The 18,216-nt window shown below is 39.2% G+C and overlaps 1 protein-coding gene across 1 annotated transcript in view; it reads left to right on the forward strand.

The window, feature by feature from the left end:
- Positions 1 to 18,216, forward strand: part of TXNRD2 (thioredoxin reductase 2) — an 83,210-nt gene that overhangs the window by 51,950 nt on the left and 13,044 nt on the right. The window contains 5 exon segments of the mRNA XM_042441567.1: positions 5,217 to 5,353; positions 13,676 to 13,771; positions 14,523 to 14,615; positions 16,120 to 16,191; positions 17,378 to 17,475. Coding sequence (XP_042297501.1) covers positions 5,217 to 5,353; positions 13,676 to 13,771; positions 14,523 to 14,615; positions 16,120 to 16,191; positions 17,378 to 17,475 — 496 coding nt within the window.

The raw sequence follows: 18,216 nt of genomic DNA on the forward strand, positions 1-18,216 counted from the left end.
CCAACTTCCCAGCCATATCCATTTGGATTACCCAAGAAAATAGTTTAGGGTTTGGGTGTTTTTTTCCCTGCAGAGCTTTGTTTTGATAAATCCCATATGCTGAAGTATCGGCCCTTCAAGCTCCATTGGGTATAACCCTGCCAGCATCCTCTATAGAGGAGGAAGAGGCTTGAGAAATTTCCTCCATGGATTTGTGGTGGCTGTCAAGTTCTTAACCTCTTGAACCAGGCAGAGGCAACAAATGTGTCTTTGTGTCTTTTGGTTCTTCGAAGACTCTTACCTCTGGTGTGTGTGTGTTGTTGTCTGATCATACAGAACTCTTGTACAGCTTATTTACATTGAGCTGAAGGGATGTCTTAAGAATTTCAAAGCTTTCAAACCTTGGGCTTTCCTGGCTAGTGTGTGGGAAAGTTCTTTTTTGCTTTTCTTTCTTTTTTGGATTGCAATCCCAGAATCTCAGTAGCCATGCTGGCTGGGGATTTGGAGAACTCTAGGCAATAAAGGACTTTTTCCACATTCTTACCCTTCACAATATAAGTACAATAAACTGTCATAGATATGCTATGGAAATGACCACCAGTGCAAGCAAAATTAACTGTTTGGATCTCAGGTTGCCCTAGAATCATAGAAGGACTTATAGGCCATCTAATGCAACCCACTATTCAGTGCAGAGGAGCTATGGTGATAAAGCACCACTTGCATAAGGCTATTCAGCATCTGTTTGAAGACCTCAAAAAAGGGAGAGCTCTCTGCCTCCAACTCAGGTAATTTTACCTTTGCAATTACCTGAGTGATTGGTTCCATCATTGAATTGCTCTTACCAAGAAGAATAGGTAAGAATTGCTCTTACCATGTTTCTCCCAAATTCACTTTGCTTCAACTTAAGCCTGTCACATCTAGTGATGGAGCAGAGAACATCTCTTTGCCCTCTTATTGATTATTGCCTTTCACTTATTGGAGGAGTGCTTCTTAAACTTTGGGTAGTTTTATATGGCAGATTTTGTTTCCATTTGTTTGGAAGATAGACTGACGTATGTAAGGAGTAGGGCCTTTTTTTTATTGTGTCCCCACAATTATGGAATGCTATTCTATGTGTGTGGTTTGGCCATCTCCCTCTTTCAATGCCATTCCTCAACGCTCTAAAATTCTTAGGTCTTAAGACCTCTCTTCAGCTCTGTGTAAATAAGCTGTTCAAGAGTCCTATATGATCAGACAGCAACACACACTCCAGAAGTAAGAGTCTTACAAGAACCAAAAGACACATTTGTTACTTCTGCCTGGTTCAAGAAGTTAAGAACTTGACAGCCACCACAAATCCCTGGAGAAAATTGTTCTGTCCTGCCTTTGTGAGTTAGCAAAGAGACTATTTAGTTGCTTCTGCACTAATAGTTATGAGTTTCTGACATGAAATTTGGTGTGTGCAAGTGAACATATATATACATGCATGAGAGATATGTGCAAGCTGCGTCTGGAGAATGTGCATTCCTCTGGGTGTCACATTGGTTGTGGCAGTTTGGGCTGCGTCCACAATGGAGAAATAATTCAGTTTGACACCACTTTAACTGCCATGGCTCAGTGCTATGGAATTCTGGGATTTGTCATTTTGTGAGATACTTAGCCTTCTGTGTCAGAGTGCTCTGGTGCCACAACAAACTACAAATCGCCAGATTCCATAGCATTGAGCCATAGCAGTTAAAGTGGTATTAAGATGGGTATATAAGGCTGTTGAGAACAAAAAAATGATCTCTCTTGGGGAGGGGCAGCCAGTGGAAGAGATTATGTTTTGCCTGCAGAAAGTCTCAGATACAATCCCTAGCACCTCTCATTAAAAATAATAAGTAGCATGTGATGGGATTCCCCATCCATCCACCCACTCACTTTCCGACTGAGATCCTGGAGAGACAATGTAGGTCAGAGCATGCAGCACTGGGGTAGATGGACTGTTAGTTGGATGGACGTTTGAGCCAAATAGTAAGACAGTTTGTATTTGTCTAAGTGCCCTTAACCACTCTGATAACCTACTCATACCCCATTGTAAGGTCCTAAAGCATCTAGAGGAGGCTACTGTGAAGCTCAAGCGCATTGTATGCCTCCAAACCTATGAGAAAATTTCCAAAAGCAGAAGTTGTACTCCACTGGATCTTAATGCAAAGTGTACTGAATATATCTTACTTTTGAAATCAGAGCTGGTATGGCCAGTGGCCAATGAAAATGCAAGGTACGTTTAATGTTTAGTGACTGCTTTCAGAATTCCACTTGAGGCACACATGGGAGAAAGGATGAGGTTTCATGTTGGATCAGCTAAGTGTGTTTTGCTTGGTTTCTTTCATTCTTAAGACCAAGCGGTGCAGATGTTGAGCGAGATTGGAACCGAAAGGTTTAATGTCATCCTGCAGGTTTTGATCATCTCAGCTGTTGTTTTTGTCACACCATTTTAAAAAAAGTCATCTATTGGCAGGTTGTGGGGCGGAGGGGGCTTGCGTGGCGGTTTCTCTCTCTTTGAAAAATAATAATAATCAAAGCATCTGTCACGTTGCGTGCTAACTTTTTCTCTTGGTCCTGCCTGGGCCGGAAAAAGGGGAAACTAGAAAACCCCGTTAGCTGCCCATTTGCCAACCTTCCAGACTTCATTCTCAGTGCACAAAGAAATACAACGGTAGGAAGTTGTTTCACATCCGAGCCAAGATAAGGTCTGGGAGGTTTATTATTTTTGGTGCCTGATAGCATCAGGGCCAAGGAACAGAGGGCAGAGAAAGGAACAGCAGATCCGCATCCCATGGGGATGGCAGCAAGGAAGACAGACAGATAGCCCAGCGCCGACAGCTTCACTCAGTGCTCCCAAAGGAAGTGTCGGTTTCACCAGCTGAAATGAATCCACCGAAGTCCCCACAGAGGCATTCAGATGTGACATTGTTTTGGTGGGGGGCATATGTGGCGGAGGACCTGGCTCTTTGCACAGATGGATAATACCGTGAATCATATGTTTATTTATAATTAGAAGCCCTATTGAGGAGCCAGGTTTTTCTTTTGTTTAATAATTTCCTACATGGACATCAAAGGCCTTTAAGTGGCTTTTTTGTTTTTAAATTGGCATTTTTAGAATGCAAACGCATTTCCCATTTTTGTGAAGGTTCACATAAAACATGAAAGGGTGCCCCCTTCTCCTCCACACTTCCTACTCTGGGCAAAGGAAAGCTAGTCATATTCCTTTTCCTATCTGGTCTCCAAAAATGGATACACACTTGTAAAAGTCAGAATGGCATCTTCCTCCTTTAGGTTTGTGCTTCACATTTCCCTTGGCATGACACACTGGTTTTTTCCCCCCTTGGAATTGCCAATGGTTACTTGGCACAGCTTGTTTCTGTCCCTCACCTTGCAAGATGACTTTGCGACCGGGAGTACGAAAATGGTTCAGGGTTACCCCCATTCAGTGATGAACCTGGCTCAGTGACCCAGGACCAGTCACCATTTAGCAGCCTAACCTACCTCCTGGCTTGTTGTGAAGATGAAGTCAGAAAGAAGAAAGCTATGGGTACCATTTTGAGCCTATTGGAAAAAATGAAGATTCTCCTATGTTCACCTTCTAACCGGGATAAACTCTATGGAACTTGGTGCAGTTTACCTTTTGAGTGAGACACTGAGTGTGTACTGTCCTGGTGTTTAAATGTTTCACAGTAACCACATGGAAAGCTTTGGTGACCAAAGCATGGGTTGGGAGTGGGGATTGATGACATTGCTTATTCCCCATTGTGCTGCCTAAAGTGTGTGGGTCCAGCACAGCATCAAGATGCATTCGCTAAGACAGCAAGCCCACCAGCGACTCTGTACCCTAGAATTAAGTATATAGATTTGACAAATTAACTAATAACTGGTTTCCTTTTCATTGCATCCAGAATCAGCTGCATGGTAGGTCCAGCACTTTCCTTTTGGCCTTTGATGTGGCAACATGTTTTTAAAAATGACTTTTATGCTCCCGCATCCTGTTTTTTTAAAAGAGGCAAGAAAAGAAAGTCAATATGCCATGTAACTTTCCAGTTTTCCATCATAGTTGCCCACCAAAGGTGTGATCTACCCTTTTGGTAAAATGAACCAGTAGAGCTCTGAGGTGGTGAAATGGACAACTTCAGGTTCAACTCAACTCCTTCCCAAACTGCACATCACTGGTCATTCTACCTGGTCATTATGGAACTTCATAGAGTTTCTACTTGGATCTATGCACTTACTTGTTTTTGTTTGTTTGTTTTCCTGCCCTGGTTTTTTTCCCCTTCTTTAACAGATCACTTACATTATAAGGTGTTGTTTTAAAATTATATACCATGCTGAGTGCGTAGGGTGAAAGCCATAGAATAAATGTGGTATATTAACTGTTCTAAAAATTATATCTTTCACCTGCACACTAAAGTGAAACAGTCCATTTATCTTCCTCAGGGTTTTAGCATTTCAGTCTACTCCAGGGGACGTCAGGCCTTACCCCAACATCTTATTCTTCTCCACTGTCTTCCCAAACCTGGGAAGAAGGAAGAAGCAAGTTTTGAAACCAGCTTGAATTAATGTTTTACTTCCTGCTTTGCCTGTCAGTTCGCATGCATCAAATGTATCTTGAGTGGGTTTGATCAAGTTCCCAGTCACAACTTCACCACTTCAACTGACTTTTCCAGAATTATTTAGAACATCTTATTGAGTGACAATCTGGACAGCTATTGAAGAAGTCATGAGATCATACTGGTTGAGTCTCCCTTATTCAAAATGCTTGGGACTAGAATTGTTTTGGATTTTGGAGTTTTTCAGATTTTGGAATATTTGCATATACATAATTAAATATCTTGGAGATGAGACCCAAGTCTAGACATGAAATTCATTTGTTATTATGTTTTATATATGCCTTAGACACATAGTTAATTTTATACATAATATTTTTAATAATTTTGTGTATGAAACAACACTTGTGTACACTGAACCATCAGAACGCAAAGGTGTTGCTATCTCAGCCACCCTTGTGGACAATTTTCAATGTTAGAATATTTGAAATTTCAGAATTCTGGATGAAGGAGATGCAGCCTTTGTCATATCCTATATTCTTCTTAGCCAATAGCATCTCACCTACATTTTAGGAACATTTTGATGAAGGTTTTTTTTCCCCATCCCCCTTTTTTATTTTTAGAACTTGCTAAAATCATACTGCTGTCTCTCTAACCAACCCTCCTTTCTTTTTTTAGGCCGAGCCCCTGACACCAAACCTCTTAATTTGGAAGTTGCTGGAGTGAAAATAAACTCAGAGACGGGAAAGATCATTGTTGATGCAAGAGAAGCCACTTCGGTTCCCCACATTTATGCAATTGGAGACATAACAGAGGTAGACGTCTACATAAACTACTTGACAATAACAGGAAACCTTACTTTGTTCCTGGTTAATAACTAGTGCCCATTTGTTGTCATGCCGCAGAGTATATCAGTGTTCTAGGCCTCCCTCTCCTTTCTTTTTGGAAATCCACATTTCTTCCATTCACCCAGCACAGTAATTTCCTTTGTACACAAAACACCTTGGCACTGGAGATTATTACCGATGCTTATCAGGCAACACATTATGTGACAGAATCTGGCAGCAGTGCCTTGTTATCTGTCCAGTATCCGTTCTGTCTGTGAAATAACTAGATTTTGCTGCCTGTGGCAGCCAAACTTAAAGAAGTGCAACTTCTTAGAGTGAGTGTATTTGGCTGTTTTGGATGCAGAATCACACTGGTGAGCAGTTGATGCAAGAGAACTTTCTTGTTACACTACCTTTTCACAGATCGTTTCTTCAGATCATGGAATGCAACTTTTTCAGAAATTCAAGTGGCTTGGACGTACCTAGTTACCAATAGTTACATGTAATACATTTATATACTGTATGTCATTTGTATGCCCTCTTTCCCCCAGAGTGGGACCCAAGGGGGCTTCCAGAGAAAGTCAATTAAAATTAAAAAAATAAAATAAAATCACTACATGAAAAAGTATAAAATCATTTAGAAGACATAGAAAAGTTTAAAAATTTAAATAAACCGCTCAAATAAATGACCTGCTGGAGGAGATCCGCCACATCGCTACTGTTACAGCTTTTAAGAAGGCTCTTAAGACGGAACTCTTCCCGCAGGCCTTCCCAACCCTGCTCCTCTCCCCGCATATTGTGATTTTTGTTGCTCTGTCCACCAATTTTTACCTAATTTTAATACTATTGTATTTTATTGCTTTTAAATTGTGATTATTTAATTGTACTTTTATTTATTTATTTATTTATTTTATGGTATTTATACCCTGCCCTTCAGCCCTAAAGGCTATCAGAGTGGCTTACAATTATTATTATTATTTTAGTATTATTTTGAATTTTATTTATTATTATTTTGAATTTTATTGTACTTTCTATGTATTTTAATTGCTGTAACCCACCCGGATTCCTTGTGATTGGGCAGGGTATACAACAACAACAACAACAACAACTATTATTATTATTGTTGTTGTTGTTGTTGTTGTTATTATTATTATTAAAAGACTCCCTTGCTTAAGCATTAAAACAATGTCTTTGCCTGTCAGCAAAAGGAAAACAAGGTGGGAGACAGCCTGCCCTTCTGTGATGATGATAGAACTGGGGCAGGTCTATATGGGGAGATATGATCTTTAAGATGCTCTGGACTATGCTGTGTAGGACTTTATAGGTCATGACCAGCACTTTGAATTGTGCCCAGAAGTGAGCCAGTAGCCAGTGAAGCAGCGAATGCCACGGTTCAGCCATGTGTTGTGTGAAGAAATAATTCCTTCTATCTGCCTTCAGTCTCTCGCCAGTCAGCTTCAGTGGATGGCCAAGTTCTAGTATGAGAGGGAGAGAAAAACATCTCCCTATCTACTTTCTGTGCTGCACAGATACAGTTTGCTCTCTCCATACGTGGGAGATCCATTCCAGATCCCCCTCCGCATGTATAGGGAAAAGAGCATATGCTCAAGCCCCATAGAAAATAATGAGGCATGTGCTCATGGTGGGGCACATGGGGCATGGGGCACACAGCGCGAGTACACGGCCCATTATTTCTGCCAGGGCTTGCCTTCTGCATAAGCTCGAATAAAGAGGGCCGACTGTATTTTGTACCCTTCTGTCATTCCTTTAGATTTACAGTAATTGAAAAATGAGTAACTGAACAAGAACAATGCCTCTCCAAATTTTCCTGAAGCTACTGAATTCCACATGAGGTTCTTCACCTTTGCATCTACCCAGCTTTCCAGAGCCATCTCATCACTAATGTCCTCTAAGAAAAACACCATGCCCAGCCTGGTGCCTTGCTAGTCCCAACTTGTGTAATTGAAATGTACTGGACGCGCAAAGTTTCAAACAATTTAGATCGACAGTAGTTGTACAGGGTAGCCTCAAGCATTACTTGCCGCATAGCTTTTACGTCTGCTGTTTACTCAGAGAAGTCTGAAAACCATTGTTTTATGAAAAACTAAACTTATTTCTGCAGGGATGTTTTAGCAATTAGCCGGTGTGTGTGTGTGTGTGTGTGTTTAATGGAGTGTTTGCCAGAGGCTTTTGCAATTTTATCTCTTTCTCCCATCTCCTGTTCAGTTCTGGAATGCCAAAATAACATCTGTATTTCCTGCCACAGAAATGACTGGCAACCGCAATCCAGGCAAATGTGTAGGGGGTGGGGAAGGGCATCTCTCGGCTGGCAAATCTCTCTCGCAGAAGAGCTTGACAATTAGGAGGTTGGTTTGAAAGAGAGATAACCATCATTTGCCTAAACCTTGGGATGAATCCCAAATGTTAACATTGGTTTTTGTATTTCCATGCTGCCTACTCCCATTTTTTCACCTTCCTTCGGCTCTTTAGGGTAGTCAGAGTAAGGAAAGCCAGAGTTTTTCCTAGGGTCATTTTTAAGGGGTTCCTAAGTAGGATTTTCCAGTGCCCTTCAAATGGTTCCTTGGGTGGCAGTACCCCAAGGGAGCTGCAGACACAGGTACGCACCCTGTAATCTTGAAACAAATTGGGCTGCTATGATAACTTACCCAGAAAGACCCTGGGCCCTATGTTGGGGGTCAGTGGTATTGTAAGCAAATGAAGATGGGGCAGTTGCATCCATTTCACTTGGTGCTTCTCTGTGAAGTGGTGGGTTATTTTTTCAGGGTTGTTGTCATTTCTGAGCCTTCTGTGAGTCACATTCAGAAAGGAGAGATGTAGTAGTACTGGGGGATTTCAACTATCCTGATATTTGTTGGAAGTCAAATTCTGCCAAAAATTTAAGGTCCAACAAATTCCTCACTTGTCTTGCAGACAATCTCATTTTTCATGTGGAAGAGGCAACTAGGGGATCAGCTATTTTAGATTTGATCCTAACCAACAGGGATGATCTGGTTAATGGGGTGGAAGTGGAAGGATGCTTAGGTGGGAGTGACCATGTTCTCCTGGAGTTTGTTGTACAGCGGAAAGGGGAAGCCAAGCACTGTCAGACACTTATTCTAGACTTTAGGAAAGCTGATTTCAGTACACTTAGGGAAGTACTGGTGACAATGTCGTGGCCAGGAATACTAATAGAGAAGCAGGTTCATGAGAGATGGGAGCTTCTTAAAAGTGAGATATTGAAGGCATACTTTCAAACAGTTCCAATGAGGAGGAAAAATGGGATGTGTCTAAAGAATCCAGGATAGATGACTGAAGAACTCTCAACTGAGCTAAGACTCAAGAGGGACATGTACAAGAAATGGAAAAAGGGAGAAATTACCCAAGAAGAATTCAAACAAATAGCCAGCTCATACAAAAAGTCAGAAAAGCTTTAGCACAGAACGAGCTAAGGCTTGCTATAAAATAAAACAATTAAAAGGGATTTTTAGTTATGTCCATAGCAAAAGGAAAAACAAGGAAATGATAGGGCCGCTGTGCGAAGAAGATGGTGAAATGCTAACAGGGAACAGAGAAAAGGCAGAACTATTCAACTTCTTTGCCTCAATCGTCTCCAAAAAGGAGAACAGTGTTCAACCTGGGGGAAATGGAGCAGATGATGCAGTAGAGGAAATGGAGCCCAGAATAGGTAAAGAGGTAATACAGGAATAGTTGGCTACTCTAAACAAATTCAGGTCTCTAGGGCCAGATTAACTACATCCCAGTATACTAAAAGAATGGGTTATATATAGCAATTGAAGTGGAGGCACAATTTGGCAAAATACTGGTAGTTAATATATACACCCCACAAGAAAAAAAAGCTAAATTTTTCAATGAAATAAGACAAAAACTAAAAGAACTAGACTATGACAAAATAATAATTACAGGAGACTGGAATGGGGTAATGGACCCAAAAATAGACAGATTAACACAGGATAAAAAAAAAATAATACACAGGGAATACTTCCAAAAGCGGCATATAATCTAATAAAGGAAAATTACATGGTAGATATATGGAGACAATGGAATGCAAAGGTTAAAGACTTTACATATTATTCTGGTAGACATAATTCTTGGTCTAGAATCGATCTTACAATAATATCTAAATCACTATGTAAATATGTAACAAAAACAGAAATTATGCCCAGAATAATCTCTGACCATAGTCCAAACCTACTGCAGTTGAGTGAAGGGAAAAAAGAATATTCTTGGAAACTTCAGGACTATAAGTTAAACAAGAAATCAATGCATACTTTGAACACAATGATAACCAAGAAACTCCCATACATGTAATATGGGATGCATCAAAGGCAGTAATAAGAGGATATCTAATCCAACAAGAAATAAGACTAAGAAATTTAAAAAAAAAAGAAGAAAAAGAATTAACAGAAAAATTAAAGAGAAAAGAAAGCGAATATATAATAAATTCTAAAAATAAAAGATTGAATGAGGGAATACAATTAATGAGAGCGCAAGTAGAACAGAAAATAACAAAAGAGGTCCTGAAAAACATTACAGAATGTAAACACTATTATTTTGAGAACGCCAATAAGGTGGGAAAGTGGCTGGCTAACAAACTGAAAAAAGACAAGGCGGAAAAAACAATACTAAAATTAACAGAGAATAATAGAGTGTATACACAGCAAAAAGAACTAATTAGGATTACAGAACAATATTACAAAAATTTATTCAATGAAGTAGCAGGGGATAAAAACAGAAAAGGAAAAAAAAGGGAATACATAAAAGAATGTCATCTACCAGAAATATCTAAACACCAATTGGAAAATTTAAACTCGCCAATATCTCTAGCCGAGGTGGAAATAGCAATTGAAAGATTGAAAACAGACAAAGCACCAGGACCAGATGGGTTTACGGCAAAATATTACAAAATATTCAAATCTGAAATATCCCCCTGGCTGCATAAAACTATTAAACAAATTGAGACAGGGGATATACCAGATACATGGAAACAATCCCTAACGGTATTGATCCCCAAAGAAGGGAAAAACCTTGAAAATATAGCAAATTACCGCCCTATTACTCTGCTTAACATTGATTATAAGATTTATGCCTCCATACTAGCGGAGAGGTTAAAAGGATTCCTAAGAGAGTGGATCTCGGAGGAACAAGTGGGCTTCCTCCCAGGGAGATACTTAAGAAATAACATACGCACGGTAGTGAATATAATTGAACATTACAATAACCATAAGTATTTAAAATTGGGATTACTCTTTTTGGATCTAGAAAAGGCGTTCGATAATGTAAATTGGGACTTTTTAATGACGTTAATGGAAGAATGTGGAATCCAAGGCAAAATCATGCAAGGAATACGGAAAATTTATAAAGAACAAGAAACTCAGATAATAGTAAATGGGGAAAAAAACGAATAGATGTGTAATATCTAAAGGGACCCGACAGGGATGTCCACTCTCCCCATTATTATTTATTATGATAATGGAAACTTTATGTAGAAAGCTAAAAATGGAGAAAAAGATCAAAGTTCCAAAAACAGAGAATTACAAATATCATTTGCGAGCATACGCGGACGATATTGTAATTTTTCTTGATGATCCAATTAGAAGTATAAAAAGAGTAGAGGAAATATTAGCAGAATTTGGTAATCTAGCAGGAATCAAAATAAACAAAGGGAAAAGCGGAATAATAACTAAAAATCTAAATTCAAAAGAAACGATAAAGCTAAAAAAGGAAACTGGATTCAAAATAATTAACAGAATTAAATATTTGGGGATAACAATAACTAATAATAATAAGGAACTGTACAAAAACAACTATGAAGAGACGTGGACAAAGATTAAAGAAGATTTGAATAACTGGTCAAATAAGTACCTTTCACTTTTGGGAAGAATAGCAACAATACAAATGCAGGTATTACCTAAATTATTATTTCTTTTTCAAACACTTCCTATTTTAGATAACAAATCCCCCTTTCTACAATGGAATAAAGTAATAACAAGGTTTATTTGGCAAGGGAAGAAACCCAGAATAAAGTTGAAGGTAATGCAAGGCAGAAAGGAAAAAGGTGGGCTAGGCCTACCTAATTTTGAATTATACCACAATGCCTGTGCACTTATATGGGCCAAAGAATGGATATTATTAGAAAATAAAAAACTATTAGAGTTAGAAGGGGTGGACATGAAAACAGGTTGGCACGCAGCATTAATATATGAATATATAGACAAAAAATTCAACACGCATAGTATTAGAAAGGTAATACTAAAAACTTGGAAGAAATACAAGGGTTTTTTTAATAATAAAATTCCAAAATGGACCTCCCCACAAGAGGCCTTTCATAAAGAAGAGTACTGTACCCTGGAAACCATAAATGGTTAAAACACGAAGACTGTGTAATTAATGTAAAAGGAAAAATGGAAATAAAAAACAAGGAAGATCTAGAAATAGAGGGGAGAAAAATTAATTGGTTACAATATGAACAAATGAAAGTAGAGGTAAAGAAAGATATAAAGAATAAGGGTATAGAAACGGAAAAAACAGAATTTGATAAAATTATAATGGGTAAGGAAAAAGGAACAATTAGGAAAATTTACAAAATGTTATTAGAATTTGATCAAGAAGAGGAAACAATTAAGACTTCCATGATAAATTGGATGAAGAATATAGGGAAAACAATACCATTAGAAAATTGGGAAAAGTCTTGGAGGAATACGCAAAAATTTACAAAAGGAAACACCCTGAAAGAAAATTATTTTAAAATTTTGTACAGATGGTACCTGACTCCTTCAAGACTAGCAAAAATGAAAAAAAAATGTTGATGGGAAATGTTGGAAATGCAGAAAGAAGATAGGAACAATGTACCATATATGGTGGCAGTGTGAAGAAATACAAAAATTTTGGAAACAAATACACAAGGAAATACAAGAAATAATGGAAATAAAAATACCCCTATCTCCGGAGATATTTTTACTTAATATGACAGAAATTTCACAGAGGAAACTAGACAGATCACAGACTAGTTTAGTACTATATCTAATAACGGCAGCTCGTATGGTCTTTGCTAAAAGATGGAAACAAAAAATGATCCCGGACCTAATAGAATGGAAACTAAAAATACTGGAACTTAAAGAGATGGATAAAGTGTCTATGTATATTGCAGGGAAAACAAAACAAGAATTTGTAAAGAAATGGGGGAAATTAATAGAAAATTGGTGTTAAGAATGAGAGATATAACCAGGAATACATGATAATGTTTCCAATCCAGGTAAATATATAATAGAGAAAAAGGATAAGAGATACAATACATAAACTTAGGAGTAGATAACATGGTGAATAGATAAATAGTAGAGGAAAATACGAGAAACTCTCCTGTATCCTCACTTCAAAATCAGAAAAAGTTGTGGTTTTTTTTGTATGTACTTAAAAAAGAGGCCCCAAATAATTACTGCCAAGTCAGTCACGCATCAATACCAGGAAAGAGTCTAGTACATATAATTAAACAGACAGTATGTAAGCGGTTAGAAAGGAATACGATCACTTAAAGTAAGCATAGGTTTCTCAAAAACAAGTAATGCCAGCCTAATTTTATCTGTTTTTTGTTAGTCACAAATTTGGTAGATTAAGGGAATACTGTGGATGTAGCATATCTTGATTTCAGTAAGGCTTTTGACAAGTTCTCTATATTCTTACAAAAAAGCTAGTAAAATATGGTCTAGACGAGGCGACTGTTCAGTGGATTTGTAATTTGTTGACTGATTGAACCTAAAAGGTACTCAGCAATGGCTCTTCCTCATCCAGGAGAGAAGTGACTAGCAGGTTGCCAGAGGGTTCTGTCCTGTGCTATTCAACATCTTTATCCATGATTAGATGAAGGAATAGAAGGCATATCAAATTTGCAGATGGCACCAAATTTGGAGGGGTTGCTAATACCCCAGAGGACAAGTATCCGAATTCAAAATGACTTTACCAGATTAGAAAGATTGGGCAAAACTAACAAAATGAATTTCAATAGTGAAAAATGTAGGATACTACACTTGGGCTATGAAATGCATAGCTGTATAGGATGGGGGACATCTGGCTTGAAGACCATACATGCAAAAAGGATCTAGGAGTCTTAGTGCAGTACAGGCTGAAGATGAGTCAGCAGTGTGATGCGGCAGCTAAGAAAGCCAATGCAATTCTAGGCTGCTGGATGGGCATCTTTTGGAAGAACTTTGATTGTGTCTTCCTGCATGTCAGGGGGTTGGACTAGATGGTCCTTGGGGACTCTTCCAACTCTATGATTCTATTATCTTTTCTTAGGATCGTCCTGAACTAACACCTACAGCAATAGCAGCAGGGAAGTTGCTGGCACGGCGGCTGTTTGGCCAGTTGGTGGAATTAATGGATTATGACAATGTGAGTACTTTAAAAACTTTTTCCTGTTCCTGTAGACCCTGAAATTAAATGGCCCCTTGCAAAAATTGCAAACTCATCATCACAATTCCACTTACACAGGAAAATTTAAGTAATTCTTACGCTAAGAACCAGTGTGGTATAGTGATTAAGATATTGGTCTGAAGTTTTAGAGATTCCAGTCCCCAGTGAACTATGAAGCTCTTCTTGATTGAGCTGTTATCTCTCAGTTTGACCAACTTAACAGGGATGTTGCAAGATAAAGTAGGGAAGAGGAGAGCCCTTTGAGATCCCCAAGAAAAGGCAGACTATAAATATAACAAATTAATAAAGATGTATTCATCTGTAGAGGAATGCATTATTGTATTAGTTGTGTGTGCATCCTAACGTAATTTAGATGCATTTATTTTTTAAGAATGTTGTGACAGATAATTTTTTTTACTTTCCTGGCTTCTGTTTGAGAAACAGTCCAGTTGTTCCTTGTCACAGTGTGGAAACCCAATGTACAATCTTTGCTCTCACATGGACCTGCTTGGGAGGATTGTAGCAGGCTGGTAGCTAAATGGCCCTCTGCTTCGGAAAGAAAGAGAATGAATCCCATTCGGTTAATGGAAAAACTAAGTATCAAACAAGAGGCCACAGATATACTGTTGTCTTACATTGTATAGGTAAAGAACTAATTAATTGAAGGGAGGCAGGGAAAGCTTCCTGATATCTTTATCTCAAGAGTGAAAGTCCTAAATTGTTTGTATAGGTGCCAACCACTGTTTTCACTCCCTTGGAATATGGCTGTGTTGGTCTTTCTGAAGAAGAAGCTATAGGACGATTTGGATCAGACAATATAGAGGTAAGCTACAGTCCTGGTTGGCATGACCACTGATCAGCAGAGAGGTGGACCAAGCCAGCTCTTTCAGCTATGGATTGAAATGGTGCTACTTTGAGTTTTCCTAGTTCTTAGAGCAATTCCTGTTGTTTTAAAGAGACTGGGGTGGGGATCAGCTGGAAAAAGTCAAGCAGGGCAGGCATGTACGATTCCACTTGGTTTTCTGCTAAATCCATCAACTGTGGCCAGGCCAGAACTTGGCAAATTTAAGTCTGGGGACTGCAGATCCCAGAATTGCCCAACCAACATGTCAGGTGGGCGAGTCTTGGAGCTGTAGGCTAAAAAAGTAACTTTTCCAAATTCTGACCTGCTGGATGCAAAATAGTAGCAGGGGGTAGTGTTAGTTACTTCCTGTGGACTGTCTGCTGGCCTGACCTGCACTATAAATCTATATATATATAGGTTAGTACAAATCAAAGATTCTAGCAAAATCTGGTCAGCAGAGCAAATTACTTGTCATCCCAAGCAAATGATCCTCATATTTTACATCAGTTGTGTGGGCAGACTTTGGGCTTGTTATATGTTATAGAACTCCAAAATCTATTGACATCAACCCAGTTGCAAAAGATAGACTTGGAATTAAAGAACTGGATACCTATGAGCACTTTCTTGGTCTAAGATTTTATTTTGTGTATCAGTATTGAACAGGTTACACCCCAGTCTTGTGTCTGTTCAGCAGCTTATGTTAAGTAGGAAAAGTCATCATGTCATTACTGTTGTTAAATAATTGAAAATCATAAAATGATGCTGATCTACTGCAAATCACCTAGACATTGACTAGTAAATCCCTTCAGCGTGCCGATATTGGGATATCCAGGTTCTAGTCCCCACTGAACCATAAAACAGGTAACCCTAAGCCAGTCTTTGTCTCTTAGTCTAATATACCTCACAGAGTTGTTGTGAGAATAAATTGGGGAAGAGGAAATCTGTGCATGCTCCTTTTGGAGGAAAGGAGGGGATGCAAATGGGATAAATAAAGTTATTTTTATTGATGAGTTATATTAAGACTGCGAGGGAAACAATTTGCAGAAGACTAGTTATGGCATACCAAGAGTTGGACACAGAGAGCAAGGGATTACACATAGACACACACATGCTATTGTTAAACTCTTTTGTACCCACAAGAAATCAGCCAGAGATCCACCAAGAAGATCTCAGCCTGTCTTCTGGCCCAAGAAGGACACCTTAAAGGAAAGGAGTCTTTCACTGCCAGAATCAGGACCTGTACCCAGAACTGATCTTCTTATCAAACAGATAGGTGCAGGCCCTTTTCTTGAGAAACATCTGTTGACAGGTTTTAGCTGCCTGTCAGTCCCACAAATATCATACGCCTTTTTTCTTTTTGCAATTTGTATTTATTTAATTAAGACCTGATTCATATTAACAAAACCCAAACTCTCTGTATGGTGCCTTCAAAAAGCAGGCACTTAATTTTGACAGTAATATTCTGGTGTCTCCTTTCTATCAGGTGTACCATGCATTTTATAAGCCTTTGGAATTTACTGTGGCCGAGAGAGAAGGCTCTCAATGTTACATAAAAGTGAGTGAGTGCTGCTGTTGTTTGACTTACAATTGTGGGGCTGCTCCCTGCCAGGGTGCAAGACCCTTTCTCTGTCGAGAGGTGCCTGCCCTTGGAGTAATCTGTCAAGGACTGCATACTAGTGGTGGATGGGGACAGAACAGAACTTGGAAAGAATGAATATATTGACATATTGAAGCCACTGCATTATTTCTGCAGTGTGGGTGCATAACTTTTATGACAACTTCATGTTATCGAATCTGGCCTGGGGCCATCAATTGCTAAATGCTGTACTGGAAGAAAGGCGGGATATAAGAAAATAATAACAACAACAACAATAATAGTTTTTTGTGGGTTTTTCAGGCTATTGGCCATGTTCTAGAAGAGTTCTAGAAGGAATAAACTCTTGTAGAACATGGCCACATAGCCCAAAAAACCCACAAAAAACTATGGATTCCAACCATGAAAGCCTTCGACTTCAATAATAATAATTCTACTTTCCACTTTGAAGGAGCTAGCAAAACCTCCTCTTACTATTTTCCTTTTCCAAAGACAAGGGACTCTGGTTTTTAATACGCATGTGTTCATTTCCTTTATGGTGCCATAAGCTCCATCCTTGGTCCAACTTCAGTTTATAAACCAAGGACTGATTAACAGGCCACTTAGCAGCTCCCCTTTTGACGTTCTTTTTAACGAGTGAAATTGCAGAAATCCTTTCATGTGCCGTTATATAGTTGTTAAAATATATGAGAGCACCCTGCACCAAGACATGCGTGCCTGCGCTTGCACTGTGTGAGCATGGAACCATAACCCATGCATGGCCCTGGGCACTGTGTAAATAGAATGTGTTTTAGAATCATAGAGTTGGAAGAGACCACAAAGGCCATCCAGTCCAACCCCCTGCCATGCAGGAAATCCAAATTAAAGCATCCCAGATAGATGGCCATCCAGCCTCTGTTTAAAGACGTCCAAGGAGGGAGATTCCACTACACTCCGAGAAAGGAGCGTGTTCCACTGCCATACAGCCCTTACTGTCAGGAAATTCTTCCTAATGTTGAGGTGGAATCTCTTTTCCTGGAGCTTGCATCCATTGTTCCGGGTCCTGTTCTCTGGAGCAGCAGAAAACAAGCTTGCTCCCCCTAACTTAATCAGGACCACTTGTCCTTTCTCTCTTAACATTCCTCTTTCCCGCATGGATTACTTTCAGATGGTGTGCCTGCGCGAGACGGAGCAGCGAATCCTCGGCCTCCATTTCCTTGGTCCAAATGCTGGAGAAGTTATCCAAGGATTTGCCCTTGGAATCAAGTAAGTATCAGTAATGTTTTTCCTTTCCTTTCTTTTCTTCCCCTCCTTCATTTAACTAAATCCTGCTCTCTTAAATTACTTTAAGATTAGGAAAGATAGCGGTTTGGTTTTTGGCAGTGCTAAAAAAAGTGTTTTTGGTTTCTTTTATGTCTCGTTGCTTAGATTTTTCACAAAAAACAGAGCCCTTCGTTATTAATAAGTTGAGGGATTAGTGATGGACGTACCAGATTTTTGTATTTCTGTTTATGAAATATGTTTCTTGGCAAGGCAGGCGGATGAGCCCTCCCCCAAAAAATAAAATTCACCATGCAGCTGCCTCCGTCTTCAAAGTGTAATTAAGAGAAGAAGGCTCTCCCAGCTGTCTGTTCTGAGGATAATAAATGATCACCGAAACATTCGGGAACCTTTCTTTAGAGGAGAGAATGACGGACTTAAAAGCTTGTTTTGATTATGTTTCATGGGGAGGCCTCTCTTTTTCTACAGAAGGAATCATCAAAGCTTTGAAGAATAGTTCAGGTTTTCTCTTCAAATCTGCTCCTATTATTATTCCGCCGCCCCCTGTCACTGAACAGTAGGATCTGTTGAAAACATCCCTCTTGAGTTGAGTGAATGAAGGCACCAAGAGACAGATGCCCAGTCGGAACGCTGGTCCCTCAAAACACCTAAGGGAGCATTCAAGGCCGAAAAGAAGAAAAATGTATCCGTTGCACACGATGTCAGAAACAGCATACTACCAGGTTA

This window comes from Sceloporus undulatus, chromosome 10 (genome assembly GCF_019175285.1).
Source record: "Sceloporus undulatus isolate JIND9_A2432 ecotype Alabama chromosome 10, SceUnd_v1.1, whole genome shotgun sequence".
Classification (NCBI taxonomy): Eukaryota; Metazoa; Chordata; class Lepidosauria; order Squamata; family Phrynosomatidae; genus Sceloporus; species Sceloporus undulatus.